Source organism: Ovis canadensis, chromosome 11 (assembly GCF_042477335.2).
Source record: "Ovis canadensis isolate MfBH-ARS-UI-01 breed Bighorn chromosome 11, ARS-UI_OviCan_v2, whole genome shotgun sequence".
NCBI lineage: Eukaryota > Metazoa > Chordata > Mammalia > Artiodactyla > Bovidae > Ovis > Ovis canadensis.
In genome coordinates this window covers 32,918,373-32,935,528 of record NC_091255.1, presented here as the reverse complement: position 1 = coordinate 32,935,528, position 17,156 = coordinate 32,918,373, and the positions used below count along the sequence as shown (strand labels likewise).

Below are 17,156 nucleotides of genomic sequence, written 5' to 3'. Positions count from 1 at the left end.
CCGAGGCGCTCTCTGGCTGCCCCAGGGTCCAAACCTGATCTCAGAGGTGTCCTCTCCGCTCTCACCACCTCCAATTTGATCTCGCGTGTTGTGAGGATGACAGATTTAGCAGCTTAGATTAGGTCCCCTCTATTGCCTTGGGAACATTTCAAACAGTTGGCGCCCGCCCTCTCTCCAGGCGTATTTTAAGATCCCAGGCCTCGGTGGCCTGTCTCCCGCCCCCACCCCACCCCTCCCTGTCCTGGCCGCCGACTCCGGGGAGTGCGGGCTTTAAACCGGCCGCAGCTGCTGCAGTAGGAACACGCACCTCGTTCCAGCCGAGGCGGAAGCCGAGGGTCTGACAAGTCTAGCCTCCCCCAGCTTGCTGTTTATCCTGCCCGCCCGCACTTCCTGTGTTGTAGGTTCCCCACCCTACCACCCCAAACCCCGCCCCGGGGGCCTCAGTTTCCCCGTCTATTCCATAGGAGGAACCCGCGGGATTTCTTTGGGAGGCGGAAAGAGCGGGGGTTGCCTCCACAGAAGCCGCTCTCGGCTCGTCCCTCCCGCGCGGCGGTCGCCTGGAGGGCCGCCGCAGGGCAGGGCGGCCGGCGGGCCGGCGCTGTCACTGTCAGGGGAGGAGGCGGCAAGGTCGCGGTCCGAGGTCCCCGCCTGGCCTCCGGCGGCGCTGCCGCAGCCTCGCCAGCAGCCGGGCCCCGCGCGTTGAGCCGTGCACCCGGCGGCCGGGGCCCAAGCTGGGGGCCGGGCGGCGGGCGGGCGGGGGCGGCTCCATGCGCCCACGTGCGGCCGCGCGATCGCCGGCCAGGTGAGCCGGGGCCATGGGGCAGGCGGGCTGCAAGGGGCTCTACCAGTCGCTCTTCGACTACAAGACCGAGAAGTACGTCATCGCCAAGAACAAGAAGGTGGGCCTGCTCTACCGGCTGCTGCAGGTCTCCATCCTGACCTACCTGGTGGTGTGAGTTCTCTGGGGGTTTGGGGGAGAGGGCAGGGTCAGCCGGGGGCGGCAGCGGTGGCCTCCGGAGCTTGGGAATTGGTGTGGGCGCCTGGGGTGCCCTGTGACTGGGGTCTGGGACTCTGCTTCTGGAGGGGGCCCTTCTTGTACCCGTGGGTGTAAGGGTAGGGGCTAAGGAAGGGGAGGCCTTGACTCCCCCACCGGCTCAGGAAGTGATGAGATGCGCCAGGGGTTCCTGGGTCCTTTCATTTCTCAGGCTTTCCGTGGTCAGCTCCTTCCTCAGGGCTGGGGCCCCAGCGTTAGGGCTTTGGGCAGGGGGTGAGGAGGCAGGGCGCTGGGCTTCAGCTGTCCCTGCCGCCTCCCTGGGCCTGGTCTGGAGTGGCCCCGGCACCGGGTAGGTTATTTATAATCACTGAGCTCAGTGCCAGGCTTGGGGCTGGGGCAACTCATGAGCCTGGCGTGTCCCTGAACTCCCTGCTGGTAGCTCGCCCCAGCCGGGGCTGGGGGTCCTGCTGGGATCCCTCGATCCTCTCTGGCACCCGCCTCTCCCACCCTGCAGGAGCCGGCACCATCAGCTGAGAGGGCAGCTCCTGGGGGTCAGCCAGGGGTTCAGAGCCCTCACGCCCAAGCAGGGAGGGGACGGGTGGAGAGATGTGCCTCTGTTACTCCCTCAGTAACTGCTGTGGAGTCCCTCCTCCTTCCTGCCCCTTTGGGAGGGCAGCCCTGACCTCACCTTGCTCGCACGGGAGGGCTTCATCCCTGAGGCATCTGGCTGTCTCCACGTGAAGGCTTTCTCTTGGTGCTGCTGCTCAGCCAGGGGTCCCTTTCACACCTGGCTTCTCACAGGCTCCTCCCCAGAAATCCCACAGTGTAATTATATGCTCATTCAGGGGATCGTTTGTTTGGTGTCTGTGCTGACTCGCTGCCATTCTGGGAATGCCCTGAGGGCCAGGCCTGCCCGCCCTCGCTGAACTGCTTAGGGAACCAGATGTGAAGTGAACGAGTGGATGTTGTTGCTGAATGTCTGTGTCCAGGCCGGGCCCAGTGTGTCCCCACTAAAACAGCTGTTTGGCTCACGTGTCTCAACCCTCTCAGAGGCCCTTGGAGATGGGCCATGCCAGCTCTGCTCCCGGAGACGAGGGTGGAAGGGTCCTGGTTGGTGCCTGCTGTACAGAGAACTCTTCTGGCACCCCTGAGGGGCAGGGCTTCCTGCGGGACCTCCAGAAGGCGGCTTCCCGCCCTCTGCTGGCCTCAGTGTTTCCAGCTTTACCGAAGGGGTTCACCTGCACAATCTCTAACTAACAGTAATAAGTTGATGTGTTCATTGAACTTCTCCTCTGTGCCTGGTACTCACTGTACTAAGCAATTTACATGTCCCATCTTATTAAAAAAATATATATTTATATTTTGATTAATTTGTACTTACAGAAAAGCTTTAAGAGTACTGCAGACGTTCTTAGTGCCTTTCGCCTTGATTCCCCCAAATGTTAACGTTGTACTTCACTTGTGTTGTCCTTACCTGTTTCTCTCTCTGTGTGTGTATGTATGTGCAATTTTTTCTGTTGAATAGGTTGCAGACATGATAATTTAGAAATTAACATCGAAATAATATTATCACCTAAGCAATAGACCTTTTGTAAATTGTCCCCTTAGTTACCTTTATAGGAAAAGAAAATCTGAAATCATGCCGTGTATTCAGTTGTCCTGTCTCCTTTGCTCTGGAATCACTCCCGAGTCTGTCTTTATATCTGTGACTCTGACATTTTTTAGAGTACAGGATCTTTTTAAAACCATTTTTAAATTGAGGTAAAATTCATGTAGCATGTAATTCATCACTTTAGCCTTTTTAAGTTATACAGTTCAGTGGTTTTTAGGACATTCACAGTGTTGTACAGCCAGCACCATTATCTAATTCTAGGATGTTTCCATCACCCTCAAAATAGATTGTGTCTATTTACAATCAGTTGCAGTTCTCCCCTACCCCCATCCCTTGGCAACTGCTTAATCTGCTTTTTGTCTCTGTAGACTTGCCCATTCTGGACTTTTCATATAAATCAAATCATTACAACATGTGGCCTTTTTTGTCTGGCTTCTTTCACTTAGCATCATTTTTCAAGGTTTATCCATGTTGGAGTCTGTGTCAGTGAACTGTTCCAAGGGCTGAATAATATCTCATTGTATGCAGACACCATATTTGCTTATGCATTCATCTGTTGGACATTTGGATTGTTTTTACTTTCTGCCTATTATGAATAATTCTGCCAAGAACATTCACTTGTCAGTTTTTGTGTGGACATACATTTTCCATTGTCTTACATACTTGGGAATGGAATTGCTGGGTCACATGGTGACCTTTTGAGCAACTATCCATCTGCTTTCCACAGCACCTATACAGTTGTACATTCCCACTGGCAAGCCCCAGTTTCTCTGCATCCTCACCAACACTTGTTATTTTCTATTTTTTGGACTACAGCCATCTTATTGGGTGAGAAGTACTATCTCATTGTGGTTTCTATTTGCATTTCCCTAATGACTAAAGATGTTAAGCATCTCTTCAGGGGCATATTGGCCATTTGTGTGTCTTTCTTGAAGAAATGTCTCCTCACATCCTTGGGTGCTAAGTTGCTTCAGTTGTGTCTGACTCTTTGAGACCCTATGCACCATAGCCTGCCAGGCTCCTCTGTCCATGGGATTCTCCAGGCAAGAATACTGGAGTGGGTTGCCATGCCCTCCTCCAGGGGATCTTCCCAATTCACATCCTTAGCCCATATTTAAATTGGTTTATTTGTCTTTTTTACCATTGAGTTGTAAGACTTTGTATATTCTGGGTACTAGATCCTCATCAGATATGTGACTCACAAATATTTTCTCCCATTCTATGGGTTGTCTTTTCACTTTGTTGATAGTGTCCTTTGATGCACAAAAAAAGTTCTTAATTTTGACCAAGTCCATTATTTTTCTCTATTTTTTTTTCCATTTGTTGCTTGTATTTTTGGTGTCAGAGTATGGGATTTAAAAAAAATATTGTTTACTTACTTTTGGCTGCCCTGGGTCTTCACTGCTGCCACAGGCTACTCCCTGGTTGTGCTCGGGCCTCTTATTGCGGTGGCTTCTTCTGTTGTGGAGCTCAGGCTCTAGGCCATTGTGGTGCTTGGGCCTGATTGTCCCATGGCATGTGGGATCCTCCCGGACCAGGGACTGGACCAGCGTCTCCTGTATTGCAAGGCAGATTCTTAACCACTGGACCACCAGAGAAGCCTCAGAGTGTAGGATTTTGCGCTCTAGTTTTGTAGAGTCCCCTCAGTTTGGATCTGTCTGAGGTCTCCTCATGATTAGTTCTAGGTTGTACCCCATGCCCCTTAATTGGAGGGAGGTGCCGTTAGCCCTGTGTTGGCCCCCAGAGTTCACTGGCTTGCCCGAGGTCATGTGACAAGTGGGGGTGAGCGGGCTGCAGGGCCCTGGTCCCTGACAGCAGCAGCCTCTCCCTTCTGGGGCTGCTTGTCGCCTCCACTGTTTGCAGGGCTGGCTCTCAGGCAGCAGTGGGAGTTGTGACTCCTATCCAGGAGTGGGTGGGAAGGGTGGAGCGCCAAGCCTGCCTTCTCTGTGCCCTGGGGTCTGGGGAGACTTCCTGAGGGCAACACGAGGCTGATGCCCACCTGCTTGCCCCTCCCTGCAGTTGGGTGTTCCTGGTGAAGAAGTGTTACCAAGACACGGACACGTCCCTGCAGAGCAGCATCATCACCAAAGTCAAGGGTGTGACTTTCACCAACACCTCGGAGCTTGGGGAGCGGCTCTGGGATGTTGCTGACTACGTCATCCCACCCCAGGTCTGAGTCCCACCCAGCACAGGGGGACCCAGGCCAGCAGGGTCTGGCTCTGGGCGGGTCATATGGGAAGTTGCTTGGGGACTCAGGGGCCTCCACTCACTGTCTCCCTTGGCCTGTGATGGCTGCAAGGTTTGCAGACTCTGCCCAGGTCCTTCCCCCCGCACCAAACCCCTATACTCCTCGACTGTGCCTTACGGGGCTGCTCTGTTTGCAACAAACCCTGAGACTATTGAGACCAAGTGGGACCAAGAGACCTTCCATGTCCGTGGGAGTCGGAAGGTCTGACACCAAGAGCCCCACCTTTATGTTGGCCACTGCCCCCGGCAGCAGTTCCCTGGCCTGGTCACAGTTCCCGGGCCAGGGCTGGGCTGTCCTCACTGCTCCTTCTCTCTCCTCCTGGAGCTCAGCTTGGACCCTGGGGGCTGAGGTCAGCATGGTTTGGGGTTGTGGGCGTGAAAGAGACCCATCTAAGGACACCTGCTCAGGGACTCTGAGACCAGTGGGCACGTGGGTGGGGTCCACTGATATTGTGGCCCCAGTGTCTTCAGTACCTGTGCAGAGTCCCTACCACCTGCCAGGCAGCTCCGGGAAGGAGGGACCCCAGATGGCAGGAAGGGGCTCCTCAACCCCGCTCTGGTTTCTCAGGGAGAGAACGTCTTCTTCGTAATCACCAACCTGGTCGTGACCCCCAACCAGCGGCAGGAAACCTGTGCTGAGGTGTGTTTTGGTGCTGAGAGCAGGGAGTGGGGATGGGAGAGGTGCAGGCAGTGCTTGGGGTCCACCTCTCTCCTGAAGCAGGGGTTTCTACCCCCTCCCAGGGGCCCCGGGGGAATGTGTGTACCAGTGTGCATGCCTGCACGGTTCAGGGGAGAAGCAGGTTCCCAAGGTGTGTGTGGCCCCAGGCAGGGGAGGAGCCCCTGTCCTCTCCTTGGGGTGGGACCTGGATCTGAGAAAGGGCACCCCTGCCCAGGTGCTCTCTCTCCTGGCAGAGTGCAAGTGTTCCCGATGCCCTGTGCTATGAGGACAGCGACTGCCCTCCTGGGGAGCCTGTTGTGGCTGGAAATGGTGAGGCCTGGAGCGGCCAGGGCTGGGAGTTGGGGAGGGGCCGGAGCCGGGAGGTTCCTGGCACTATCCTTGTCCCCCTCCCCCTGCAGGAGTGAGGACCGGCCGCTGCCTGCGGGAGGGGAGCGCACAGAAGGGCACCTGTGAGATCTTCGCCTGGTGCCCGGTGGAGACAAGATCCAGGCCAACGTGAGTGGCTATAACCTTGGGACCCTGAGGAGTCACCCAGTCCTGGGCAGTGGGTCCCAGCCTGATGGTGGAGACACGTTGACTCGGAGTCCTCATTCTGGGGGAGGAGCTGGGACACCCCACAAAGGCCCAACGACCAATCCAACATGATTGAATTAACTGTCCTTTGCAAAGGCTTCGGGGCACCCAGGGCCAGGCAGGCTTGAGCCTCAGCGTGAAGCGGGCAGGCCCCCCTGAACAAGCTGTCCTGCCTGTGTTTAGGAAGCCACTCCTGGGCGAAGCCAAAGACTTCACTGTTTACATAAAGAACTTCATTCGCTTCCCCAAGTTCAACTTCTCCAAGTACGTGGGCCCGTGTGCACGGAGTGCGTGACGCTGTGTGTCAGTGAGCCACTGGGCATTGAAGGGGCACCCTTCCCTCTGCTGTGGCAGCAGGACTCTTACTGGGGGGTGCTGGGGTGGAGGAAGTAATCAGGACTAGGCTAGGGCTAAGTCAAGGGCTCAGTCTGGGCTGGGCGAGGGGGCCGGTGACTCCTGGTTCAGGCCGTTTCTGGCTTGGGAACAGCAAGTCTCACCTTTATTCCCCTGGCTCTTCATGGCCTCCAACCAGGACCAATGTGCTGGACACCACAGACAGAACTTTCCTGAAGTCCTGTAAGTTTAGCCCCGAGAACCCCTACTGCCCCATCTTCCGACTGGGCTCTGTGGTCAGCTGGACGGGGAGCAACTTCCAGGAGATAGCGGTGCAGGTGGGTGGTATGCGCTCAGGGAGCCCTCCCCGGGGCCGAGGGCTGTGGGCTTGGACTCTGCAATGAGGAGGCGGGGTGGAGGAGGACCCACAGGAGGAGCCGGCCCTGCAGTAACCTGCCCAGGGACCTGCTCTCTCAGCACTGGCTGTGAGGCAGTCAGCCATGCTGCACTTGCTGAGGGGCACACTTGCACCTGCGTTTGGTTCTAAGTCCTCTGCTGTGAGCTGCCAGTGCCAAAGTAGCGGCTCGCTCCGGTCATTCCCTTCTCCCTGGGGCATGGAGCAGGAGACGTGGGCTGTGGGTGATACATTTTTCTCAGCCACTCCAGAAATGTGAACCCTGGGCCGTCCACCATCCTCCTGGAAGGATGCTGCAGTGGAGCTGAGCCCTTACCCGAGCTCTCCATGAAGAGCTGGCCTGTGACTTCTGTCCACCTCCAGAAAGTTCTGTGCCTTGATTCATGTCTCTTTTGCATCAAGGGCGGTGTGATAGGAATTCAGATCGAATGGGACTGTGATCTTGATAAAGCGCCTTCTGAATGTTACCCTCGCTATTACTTTAACCGTCTGGACAACAGATTTTCAGGAAACTCTATCTCTTCCGGGTACAACTTCAGGTAACTGGCGCTAAGCCTGCCACCTTATGACCCTGCCCACATTTCCTGTCCTTCCCTGGGTGCCAGCGCTATGACACCCCTTCCTGGGGCTGGGTGTCAGAGTGGGAGGTGCAGGGAGGCAGCCAGGGTGCCTCTGGGAAAGAAGGACCTGTCATGGCTCTGGACTTGCCCTGGCGCGGAGGGCTGGGTCAGGTCCGTCAGTGCCTGGTGGCCCCAGGTTGGTCCAGCAGTGGTGGGAAAGCCTTCACCCTTTGGGGACTGTCTGGCAAGAACTTCACAGATCTGAACGAACCTTTAATGTCACATAAGCAAGAGCGTCTCCAGCCTTTCCTGGGGTTGCTGAGAGCCAGGGTGCCGGGGTGGGTGGGTTTATAAATCTCCAAGGCAGCCGAGCCTGCACTGAAAACAGGAAAGGCCCAGGCAGGCTGAGCCGTGTCTCCCCCAGGTTTGCCAAGTACTACCGAGATGCAGCTGGGGTGGAGTTCCGCACACTGTTTAAAGCCTACGGGATCCGCTTCGATGTGATGGTGAATGGCAAGGTGTGTGGGTGAGGCTCCCCTTCCGGGAGGGGGGCCATGTGGGGGTGTCCGGGCTGGCTCTGGTGGAGCCCCTGGGAACCCCGCTGCGTCTCACCCTGTCTCCCTGCTTCAGGCTGGCAAGTTCAACATCATCCCCACGATCATCAACGTGGGCTCAGGGGTGGCACTCATGGGAGTGGTGAGTACCTCTCCCCTCCCCCTGACCCTCTGAGCACTGCAGGGGGAGGGGGCACTGCCCAGGGCAGAGAGCTGTCCCAGCGCTCCAGAAGAAATCAGAGCTGGGGAGGTCAGTGTGGGACGGGGCTGAGGGCTTCCTGGGACTTCACACCCCTCTGGTGGCCCCCACGTGTCAGTGCCTGCCTGGGATTCTCTTCCCAGAGCTAGAGGCTTCTGCCTGTGGCTCGGCAGCTGGGGGTTCTCCGGAATACTCCACAGCCTTGTCTCCACTTCCACTAAAATGAGGCAGATCCGGCGATATACAGGGCTTCTCAGCCCTGGCCCCATTTATATTTTGGGCCAGATAACTTTTTTTGTGGGGTGATTGTGTGCGTTGTAGAGTGTTTAACAGCATCCCCAGCCTCTCCCCATGAGGTGTCAAAAGCAAGTTCCACCAGTTGTGCTGGCCAAAAATGTCTGCAGGCATTGCCAGACTGCCCCGAGTTGTGAATCACAGGGACTAAAAAGATGAGAGGCAGGGAAAGTCGGGCTGTGGTCCTTCCTCGCGTCTGTTCTGAACTTCAGCTGGGCAGAGGGGCCACAGAAGGGGACGTAGCACTGGAGGGCAGGGAAAGGCTTATTCCTGACCTTTCACGCCCCTTTGTTTTTTTCTGGAAGTTTTTTAAAGACAAGGGAGTTATCGGTGAGTGGCTTGCATCTACCCCAGTGAGCCCCTTATTGAGATTTCTGGCAGCTTTGTTCCTGGTTCCTCTGCCAGGGAGGTCACAACAGCTCCCCTGGAGGCTTCCAGGAGGACCTGCTGCTGCTAAGTCACTTCAGTCGTGTCCGACTCTGTGAGACCCCATAGATAGCAGTCCACCAGGCTCCCCCATCCCTGGGATTCTCCAGGCAAGAACACTGGAGTGGGTTGCCATTTCCTTCTCCAATGCATGAAAGTGAAGTGAAAAGTGAAAGTGAAGTCGCTCAGTCGTGTCAACCCTCAGCAACCCCATGGACTTCAGCCTACCAGGGTCCTCCGTCCATGGGATTTTCCAGGCAAGGGTACTGGAGTGGGGTGCCATTGCCTTCTCCGCCAGGAGGACCTGGGACTGACTTTTTATTGAGACCAGAAACACCATGTCCTGTAACAGGACTCAACGAGGCCATGCTCCTGAGAGATGGGTCAGTGGATGAAAGTGGGCCCCGAATGACTCTGACTGCAGACAGTATTGTTGGGGAGCCCTGTATGTGTGCGTATGTAGAGAGGGGCCATGTTCAGGCCTCTTTCTTATGATGTGCATATATCAGAACATGGGCACCTGGGGACATACTGTGTGATGAAGGTAACAGCAAAAGTGGGGGTGGGAGGGTGCCCTCTATGGAACAATGAATTGATAACCCTTTTGACATCTGCAGGGGAAAAAAGAAAAGGTGTCCAGTGCCCAGGGTCAGAGAACCAGGCTCACCTGTGGGCCTGTCCCTCAGGTCTCTCCCACCCGCTCCTCCGGTGCTCTGGGGGGAGTTGCCCTCTGGTGGAGGAGACTGGTATTTGCACCACCCCGTCTGGTCTGAAGAGCTCATGTTTGGGTGTCAGTGGGTCTGCTGGGTTAGCTCAGGCCCTGTCCTCTTTCCTTGGCCCCTGCTGTGGTGCCCTTGTTCAGATACCCTCCAATCCATGTGACGTCCTGCCCGGGTTCCCAGGCATGACAAGTTGGTTCTTTGCTGAGCTTTTTTCCTTCTGTCTTAAACAAAATCCAATTCAGACTCAAGACTCGGCCCAGAGGACCTCCCAGGCTGAGTAAAGTCCCATCTTCTCCCTGCTTCTCTTCCCATCGTGGGACAGGTCGCTCATCACTTATGAGCTTGTCTCCTGTACCTGAGGCGGCGGCGGGGGAGGGCCCCCAAGGTTGCCATTGCCTTAGCTCTCCCTGTACCCCAGGGCAGTGCCTGGCACCGGTGAGCGCTGAGCAAACAGTGGCTGAAGATGCGATTCCAAGGGCCCAAGGCAGTGTGCAGGTGCTTGGCTTCCTGTACCCCAGGGCAGTGCCTGGCACCGGTGAGCGCTGAGCAAACAATGGCTGAAGACGCGATTCCAAGGGGTCAAGGCAGTGCGCAGGTGCTTGGCCTGATGGATCAGACGGACCACAGGCTCCAAGGGGTCAAGGCAGTGCGCAGGTGCTTGGCCTGATGGATCAGACGGACCACAGGCTAACTGGCTGCACCGTGGGCCAGCTTTGTGGCCTTGGACAAAGGAGCCTGTAAGCTCAGCACCCTCATCTATTGGTGTCAAGTGGCCTGGCGCACTGAGTCAGGGACCTCCACTCTTTTACAGGGGTCTTTCTTCTGTGACCTGGTACTCATCTACTTCATCAAAAAGAGCCACTTTTATCGAGACAAGAAATACGAGGAAGTGAGGTCAGTTATGCTTCCTCCCAGTGGCCCTAGGGGAGCCCACTAGTTCGGCGTTTCCCTCCATGGCTCAGAACCCTGACCCTGGTTTTCTGTTGATGTTTGTGGGGTAGAGGCAGGGATGAATGCTGGGAGCTGTCTTGAAAGGGCTGGGGAAGGTGGAATGTTCTGAGTACCGACTCTACAGAACTGGATTCTGCTTCGGAGCAGCCAGCAGAAGGCCACCAAAGGCCACGGGAAGCAGACCTGGTTTCCAGGCCTGGCTCTGCCACTGTCTCCCAGGCTACTTGGGCCTCAGTTTCTCTGTGTGAGACAGGACTGTTGGTCTACATAGTGTCTTCCAGCACCTGTAATTTTAGGATTCTTGGGCGTGGTGGTCCTGGGGGTCTGGGGTTGAGGGAAGCTGGAGTGGTAAAGGAAGGAAAAATAAATGGAGTCCCCCTACCCCTCACTACAGAGGCCTATTTCCAGGCTCTCTTGGGCAGTGGGCTCAGTGGGGTTTGTGTGTGTGTATTCAGAAGAGCGGACTACAGTGTGAGTGGGAAGTCCTGAGAGCTGGGCAGACAGGACGGGGCAAGGGGCTCTGGCCTAGGCCTTGGGGAAGGCTTTCTGGGAGTGGGATGGGAACGGGGAATTGCAGCTGGTGGGCTTGGGATAGGCACTGGGTGCTCCCTCAGTCTCGCCACACCCTGGGATGGGACAGGGGGCCAGCCTGCCTCCTCTACCTGGACTGACCCCCAGCCCTGGTCCTCAGGCTGAGCCCTGAGCCCTGACTGCACCTGCCACCCTGCAGAGCTGCTGGAGGAAGAGGGGTGCCCCCTGCAGGGCAAGTGGCACACCAGTCCCAGGGAGGGGGTCACACCCAGGGCCTCCAGGCCAGGGTTAACAGGTCATGTCCTGCCCAGGGACCTAGAGGTCCTCGCCCAAATGGCAGAATCCTCACAGCAGAGCGTGGCCCTGGACGCAGCGGGGCTGGCGGAGCAGCCAGAGGTGCAGGATGAAGGCAGCGCCCAGAAGGAGAACGGCTGTGTGTGTGGGCAGCTCCCCCAGCCTGCCAGGTGAGGGGCGGCCCAGCCAAGGGCCAGGAAGGCCTGTGGAGATGGCCCGGCTGCCACTGCGCTCCCGGCTCTGGGTGACCTGGCCACAAGGCAGGGTGCCGGGGGCCTCACGGAGCCCATCCAAGCTGGGCTCTGGGAGGAGGGGTGCTGGTGGTTGGCGCTTTAGCTCCTCCACGACCCATCACACCCCAACCCCGGTGACCACAGACCTGTCTGCCGCTATGCTGCCCCAGCGCTACAGCAGCAACGCACTAACATGCACTCGGGCTTCCTCTGCTGGGCACTGCACGGAGCCCTGGGAGCTCATTTCGGCACCTAATGAGATGGACACTAACAGTCCCTACTTTACTAACGAGGAAAGTGAGACACAGAGAGGTCCAGTAACTTGCTTCAGTCACACGGCTAGTAAACGGCAGAGTTGGGACTTGAACCTGGGCAGTGTGCTCCTAGAACCCTTCTCCATCAGGTTATTTGACCTTACCGAGCCCTTCCTTCCTCCACTCCTGTCAGAGCTGCCTCCCCTAAGCTCCTCTCTGATGTGGACATTCTGGAGCTGCCCGAGCCTCAGGATGGCGGTGGCTGTGTTGACAGGTGGCCTGCAGGCCACCCTTCCCTGGAACGCTGCCTCGGGCAGCCTGGCAAGGGAGGCAGCCCTGGACCTTGCTTTGCTTCTGCCTCACTATGAGCCCCTGGGCAGGCGCCTGGCCCTTTCTGGGCTTGATTACCCTTTGATCCAGGGGTGTTGGACACAGGGGCCCCTCTGGCTCAGTGAGCAGGGTTCCTTGACTCTCCTGTCAACTGTCAGAGGGGTTCACTGACCCGGGCTGGGTGCCATCTGCCTTGAGTGCTCATTCTCTGCTGACTCAGTGATGGGCAGCCTCCAGTGGGGAGTTGAGCATGGGCAGGGGGAGAGAGAGAAGTGAGCCAGGATGAGAGGGGAGGCAGGTAGGGAGAGGCGTGGGGAAAGAGAGGGAGAAGCTGGGGGACCTGCCGGGTAGGCCTGTGCCAGCAGCCCTCCCACATGCTCCCTGGGCTGAGTGCCACTTCCTGGGTGCTCGCCTACACTCCCTCACATGCGAGAGGGGAGTGGTCTTGGCAAGCCTCACCTGTTGCTGCGGGTGTGGGGGGGCTCAGGAGGGCCCCCACCCCGAGGTGGTTGCTGCTCATTGCTGGTGCAGCTCCAGAGGCCTCAGCCCGAGCATCAGACTGTGCTCTCTGCCCGCACTCACCGCCTGCAGCGCTGCCTGCCAGAAGCTTCTGCGGGCCGAGTCTGCCCCAAGGGAGACCAGCCCTGCCCCAGCCGTCCCGTGTGCCCCTACCTGCCCACACAGGTCCGGCCACCAGGGGAACGGGAAGGTGAGCGTGGAGCAGCTGCAGAACCTGCAGACCGCGGAGGCGTAGCCAGAGACGCTGGCCGAGAGCGGATCCGGGAGCAGAACTGTCCACACCTCCGAAGGGGGCAGAGTCCCGTCGTCATCCACGTGGGACCAGGCTTCCAGGGAGAGCACCTCTCCTGCACTTTGGGATCTTGCTACAAGCTTCTTGTTATGTGTGTGGGGAGGGGGGGCCTCCCAGTACACACACTGGCTCATGCGGAAGAGGCCCTAGAGCACATTCAGTTACTCATTCATCCATGTGGTAAACAGTTTCTGATGCTGGCTGTGGGCTGAGCCCTGTCCAAAAGATGCTTGAATGGGACACTGACCTGGCCCTCAGAGAGGGGAGCACTCATCTAATTCCCTTCGGAGCTGACGGACACGACAGCTGGGCCCCAGACTCTGGCCTGACTCCAGCCGCTAGCTGAGACCTGTACCATTAGCTCTGAAATCCTCAGAGCAAATGATGGCTCCACAGAGAAAGGCCTTGGTCAACACCCAAGCGGACATTTGGCCTTGCCCCCAGGGGTGAAATTTAAAGGTGGCCAAGGAGGCAACCAGGAAAGGACTAAAGGACTGGACCTGTGAGGAGGCAGCCGGCCACGGGAGGCGGAGGAGGGCCTCGGGAAGCCTGGGGGACAGCGTCTCACCCCGATGGGAGATGTGCTTGCCTGTGTGGTTGGGCCCTTGCTGTTCTGTTGGGCTTGTTTTTCCCTGCTCGGCTTCCCTTCCTCTCTCTAAGGCCCCATCTGAAGGGATAACGAGATGATGGATGGTGCTCAGTGTCAAGTGGAAACGGTTGTAAGCTGGTCCTTGACCCCCTCCCGCGGTCGCTGTAAAGCACTGCTACTCAACGTGTGGTCAGTGGACTCGCAGCACTGGCATCACGTAGGGGCTTGTTAGAAATGCAGTCTCAGGCCCCTCCCTCATCCGCCCAAATCAGAACCTGCATTTCAACAGGATTCCCGGGTGATTCATGTGCATGTGAAGGTGTGAGCAGCAGTGCTTGAGGGGATGCAAGGCCTGGCTCTGAAAAGGCCCGCTTTGGTGGGTAGTGTCAATTTCCGGGTCAACTGACACTGAAGTTACCTCAAGACCAAGCAGATTCCCTCCTTCCCTGCCCTGGGAAAGTGACATTATGCTCAATTCATTCAAATTATTTTGAGTAGGTCATACTTAAGTGATTCAAAACTTAAGAGTTACAGAGGAACAGGAAGTGAAAAGCTTCTCTTCCACCCGTTCCCTGAGGCAACCTGTGCTACCAATTCCAAGTGGCTCACCAGTCTTGCTGAGAATCCACTGGGTTACTCATGTCTTCCCTCAGGAAATGAACATTGCCACCTGCAGTCAGACCAAGTCCCTGCTGTTGGACATGATGGAATACGCTGGGCTGGGGAGCCCCTGCGCAAGGGGAAGGGCCTAGAGCTCCATCACGGCCAAGGCCTGCGGTGCTGCCTGTCTCCCCGCGAGCCCGGGTGCTGTCTGAGCACTTGCCCTGCCTCCAGGGAGCATTCTCTCTGTGAGGACCCTGGCTCTCCTCTGCCCAGAGTGGGCAGTAAGCCCCCTTCTGCTGGGGCCTTTGAGAGGGTCAGAGGGGCGTGGTCCCCAGAACAGGACCCCCTGGAGAGCAAGCAGCTCCTCCCCCTGGGCTGCCAGGCGACCTGTCAGTAAGCCCAAACTGCTCTGACAACAAAGTGAGAAACGCAGGTGACCTGCTGTGGGGTCTCCTTCCTCTCTAAGGCAAACCCTTGGATTTAATAACACAGCATGTTCCGTGTATGTCTGGAAGGGAGTTCAAAGGGCAGGGGTCCCAGCTGCTTAGAAGCTGGTCTGGTTTCCTTTAGCCTGGTTTTGGAATCGCTTGGCAGCAGCCACATAATTTGCAGACAGCCGTGCTACTTGTCTTATATTGGAATGGAAATGTCTTCCTAGTTATTCATCCAGCCAGTAAATACTATCGAGTGCCTCTCGTGTCACGTGTTGGACCAAACACTGATGGCAGTGGTGAGCGGCACAGAAACGGCCTCTGCTCCCAGGTACCCAGTGTCTAGGGGTCACACACCAGTCACAAACAGGACGGGATGCTTCAAGAGTCCTCAGTGAGGCGTGCCCAGGTTTCCACAAGGAAGTGACATGTGAGCTGAAATCTGAAAGGTTAGTAGCAGGCTAACCAGGTGAGGGGAAGCATCCAGGTCAGGGACCCACACATAGAAAAGACATGAGGAGGACTTAGCAAGGAACTGGATGAACAGTGTGCCCGGAGCAGCTTCTGTGACGCTTTCATCACGTGGGCATTAATTGCTTTTAAGGGTTGCCCCTTTAAACCTCCTGCCATAGAGGACTTGTTTCTCTAAGTCCAGCAAAACCTTCCTGGTGGCTTCCCCACTAGATGTCAGGAGCTCCATGCACAGATGGCCCTGTGACCCCCATCACAGCTTCTGGATAGTCACACATAGCCAGTTCCCTGGCTTTTGCACAGTCCTCCCCACCATCCGCATAATCTTGATTTTGAAGTTTGAAGAAGAGGAGCAGAAGTCTGAGCACTTTTCACACTTGGGAAAGCCCTTTTCCCTCGGCACAGGAAGATGACCACGCCAGCCTTTCAGATCTGTCCATGCTGACATCTCAGTATCACAGGAAATGTCTATGGTTATGTTCAAGCCTTGGCCTAAAAGCCATCTGCCTAATGTCTTCCTGACAATCAGACTTACTCCATGCCTTTGGAGTACCATGATGCTGGCCAACAGGAAAGTTTTAAATTAAGTGCTATTAGTGTGACATGATGGGGACCAGCCACTGAAAGAGCAGAGTGCCCTTACTCCTGATGCAGGGTCATCAGGACTGATTCATCATGGATGCCCTTCTGCTCCCCGCTCAACCCCATCAGTTCCTCTGTCAATGGCTAGCTGGCCCCCTGGGGGACCAGTCATAAACGGGGAATGTGACTTCCTCCAGGTGTCTCTGAGTTCCCTGGGAAGTCCTTACCTCACCCCACGTGGAGAGGCATCTTGGATGTCTGGTCTACTTGGTTCCAACCTGCTCCTCTCCTCCCCAAGTGGTACAACTTTCCTCAGAGCATATTCTCCAGGGGAGCCAAGAATGCTCTCTACAAAAGACACCTTTCTTCCAGTTCTTCCCCCTTAGGCCCGTTCACAGAATTAAAGCAGGGAGGATGGCAAGCATTTTCTGGGTCTTGCCCAATGCATGCATTCTCTGACATTTTAATTTGGCTATAAGACAATAAAAAGGTGTTAACTTTAAATGTGCTCTTTTTTTATCTTTTGTATTTTCACGGACATCCCATGTTTTAGAGGAAAATGTAAAGACATGACCAAGAGGCAGACACAAGGAACAGTGAGCAACGTATTACCTTCCTTCCTGTCTTTGCAGAGAAATTCAGATTAAAGTAAGGAAACTTCTTAAATGCGCTAACATTAAAGGACCAGGAGGGCACTGATAAAACTGGTACTTAGCATTTAAAATCAGGTTTTTAGCTTCTGCTCTAGTAAACTCCCTCAAAATGATACAGACATGCACTGCTGTATTTTATTTTTTTATAAAAGTGAGCATCTCAAACAATCTTCCTGCCCAGCAACAGAGGAACGGTTAAGTAAATCAGATCACTGATTTACTCACCAGTAGGACTCACTCTGCTTCCCTTTTACTCGGTGTCAGCACCGACCCCTCCCCACTGAGAGTTCAGAGGTGGTCCCTGGGAGACACGGGCAAAGCTATCGCCTTAGCCACTTCTTAGCTTCATGTGAAAGCATCTGGTACAGAACCCAAATGGGATACAGGAGGCCTGGGCCTCCGCTGTTGGTCACAGGCCACCTATTATCTGTGAAAAGGGACTTGGCTTCAAGCTTTCAGATCCCCTTCTGATCAAAAACTGATTCTTTTTCTAAAACTTCCAATCTGATCACATCACTTCTAACTAAAACTTTCAAAGGCTCCCCCTTATATGTTAGTATAAAGGTCAAACTGTAATTGAGCAAAAGCCTATGTGGCCTTCCCAGGATAGACTGTTCTCTACCTGCCTCCTGTCAGTAGAAACTTCTGCCTCTGAGCCTTCCCTGAGTTACAAAGAATTAATTTAATCAGAGAAGTGATAAAATGCAGAAAGAAATGAAGCCAGTCAAGGAAGACAATAACAATAGTTAGGCCAATAATAACTAAGACCCTTCCCAGGGGCTATAGATAGTATTTTGAGCCTTGTTTTTTGAGCT

At 55.7% G+C, this 17,156-nt stretch overlaps 1 protein-coding gene across 4 annotated transcripts; it reads left to right on the top strand.

Annotated features, from left to right (window-relative positions):
• The first annotated feature begins 238 nt into the window (after window positions 1–238).
• Window positions 239–16,192, top strand: P2RX5 (purinergic receptor P2X 5). Of its 4 annotated transcripts, none has more exons than XM_069603149.1 (13): window positions 239–952; window positions 4,626–4,776; window positions 5,422–5,493; window positions 5,766–5,841; window positions 5,931–6,027; window positions 6,289–6,369; window positions 6,638–6,776; window positions 7,256–7,392; window positions 7,838–7,931; window positions 8,044–8,109; window positions 10,420–10,502; window positions 11,402–11,554; window positions 12,886–16,192. In XM_069603149.1, the coding sequence occupies exons 1-13, from the start codon at window positions 816–818 to the stop codon at window positions 12,953–12,955; spliced, it is 1,356 nt and encodes a 451-aa protein (XP_069459250.1). In that variant the 5' UTR covers window positions 239–815; the 3' UTR covers window positions 12,956–16,192. The 4 variants fall into 4 exon arrangements, with proteins under 4 accessions (XP_069459250.1, XP_069459252.1, XP_069459249.1 ...); XM_069603148.1 differs by having other exon boundaries at window positions 488–952; window positions 6,202–6,369; XM_069603151.1 differs by lacking the exon at window positions 11,402–11,554 and having other exon boundaries at window positions 278–952.
• Window positions 16,193–17,156: the final 964 nt, after the last annotated feature.